Raw genomic sequence first — 2,091 nt, forward strand, 5'->3', positions numbered from 1 at the left:
CTTTCCCTGTCTCCCAGTATCATACTGAAAACAAATTTGAATCAAAGCTGCCTAATTTAGAGGACATCTAGATGTCAGCTGAAGTTTCACAGCTTGCTTTCTCAGTGTGAAGGAATGGATTGAAATCTATGTGTAGTTACTTCTATTAGCTGTGAAAATTCTGGCCAGGATTCTGAGTCAAGCTTGAGACTCAGCCATGTTTCTTATGTTGTTTCTATTCCAATACTTCCAATTTTGTCATATATTTTGCAGCATGTGGTATTTTCTCAAGGCCTCACTTTTGATTGAAAATGATAATAATTTTAGTTTTCCCTAGCATAAACATAACTCTCAAGTTTGTGGACTTCATGTTTCTTGAGGAATTAGGGTCAAATGGTGCCACACAGGCTCTGAAAACAGAAGGCCATAAAACAAATTGAAATCCATTGTACTTTAGGCCATTCTTTCTATTGGTTTTGAAGTCCAATTCATTTTTTTTTGACTATGTCAAATCATCAGTAAGTGTACAAAACAGCCTCTTCTGATGGAAGCTGAACTAGCTGAACATTTGGCTATTGGATGAGCTACGGGTTTAGCCCAATGTGGAGCCTGTAAAAAGAGAAATGAAGAAAAGAAACTATTTTTCTACTGAAAAAGAGGCACAGCAGTTACTTCCTATAACATTGTTAATATCTACTTGTTTTAGAATTGTTCATAATCATCAGAGTGACACTGATTTGCATATCCTGTTTGGTGGCCAACTGGCATGTGTTATGCTGTTTTTAAATCTTTCATGCTGCTTGTTCAATAACTGTAAATGTAATAGTGCTGACTATACTTTTGCACAGGACAGTGGAAAATAAGCAATATGACAAAGCGTGTCTTAATAATCAAAAAAAGGAACCACAAAACCCATTGCTTGCCTTGTAGTTTTGTCCTGCTCAGAGCGCATAACAGTGGTGCAGCTGCAGCGACTTCTGTCTTAGAGCATACAAAAGGAACACGAGGACATAAAAACACCTTCTTGGGCCAGACTGGAGTTTGAGCCAAACATTTCATCTCTGACAGTCGCAGTAAGGGATTAGTTGGGAAGACCATATCTGCTGTTTGCATTCATCATAGTTCTGCAGTGGCAGCTGGCATTGGATTAAGGATTTCAAAGAGTTTGACTCAGCCTTTATTATTCTCTCATATCACCATTAGTTTTTCTTCTCTCTTTTGAATTTCCAAGAAGAATCTGCCTCCATAAGCATCTGTGGCAACAGGTTACAGATATTGTGTACTGTGTAAAGGACTTCTAGCACTTTTAAACTGGCCTCTTTATTTCAGTGAATGTCACCAGTTCTTGTCTTACAGAAGTCAGTGAGTTGCTTTTTTTTTTTTTTGCAACTTTTGCACAAAGTTGCTTTTGTGATTCCTGATTGTATCTCAGCTTTGATTGAACTAAGCCTCCAAGACAAGTTCCCATCTTTTCATACTACTCATGTACATTTGATGCTCCACTGCCTTGGTCACTTTAGTTGACCTTTCCTATATCGACTTTAACTTCACTACATACTTCATTTTAGAGAACACCAATTTGTGAATCCACAAACTGAATAACCACATTTACCTGGCTGTGATTGTTCAGGGCTGTTCTGCAACGACTAATTGTGCATTTCCATTCTGTATATTAATTAATCTTTTTTACTGGAACAGCTTTCTAAAAGAACCATAGGCATTGCAACCTGGTGGATGTGTTATAGTTGGTTGGTTTAATAATGCTGGTAATGTCTGAATTAAAAATTACATGGATTTTAAGCCATGGTCATGCTTTTCCTGTTTGATATGTGAATGTTTCATTGTTGATAATTTCAGTACCTGTATCAGTCTCAGAAGAAATATTTTTGCAAGAAAGCCATTTGAAGCTCATGGAGCTCTTGGTGGATTAAAGTTTTTCTCAGGAGCAGGGCTAAATTTATAGTAAAGTCTGTCTGTACCATCCCGGCCGCATGTGGCACAGGAGTGACTGGTACCGTATTAGTGAATATTGGAATGCTGCAAAGGTAACTTCGTACTGTGGGGCTAAGGAGTTGGACTTCAGTGATGCAACTCAGGGTGGTCTATGAATGG

General features: G+C 38.0%; 1 protein-coding gene across 1 annotated transcript in view; it reads left to right on the forward strand.

The window, feature by feature from the left end:
* The first annotated feature begins 1,970 nt into the window (after window positions 1-1,970).
* The window catches only part of LOC103616153 (tumor necrosis factor receptor superfamily member 1B), a 15,552-nt gene continuing 15,431 nt past the window's right edge, over window positions 1,971-2,091 (forward strand). The window contains exon 1 of the mRNA XM_008634284.2: window positions 1,971-2,024. Coding sequence (XP_008632506.1) covers window positions 1,971-2,024 — 54 coding nt within the window. The remainder of the gene's footprint in view (window positions 2,025-2,091) is intronic.

This window comes from Corvus brachyrhynchos, unplaced genomic scaffold, assembly GCF_000691975.1.
Source record: "Corvus brachyrhynchos isolate BGI_N302 unplaced genomic scaffold, ASM69197v1 scaffold395, whole genome shotgun sequence".
Lineage (NCBI taxonomy): Eukaryota > Metazoa > Chordata > Aves > Passeriformes > Corvidae > Corvus > Corvus brachyrhynchos.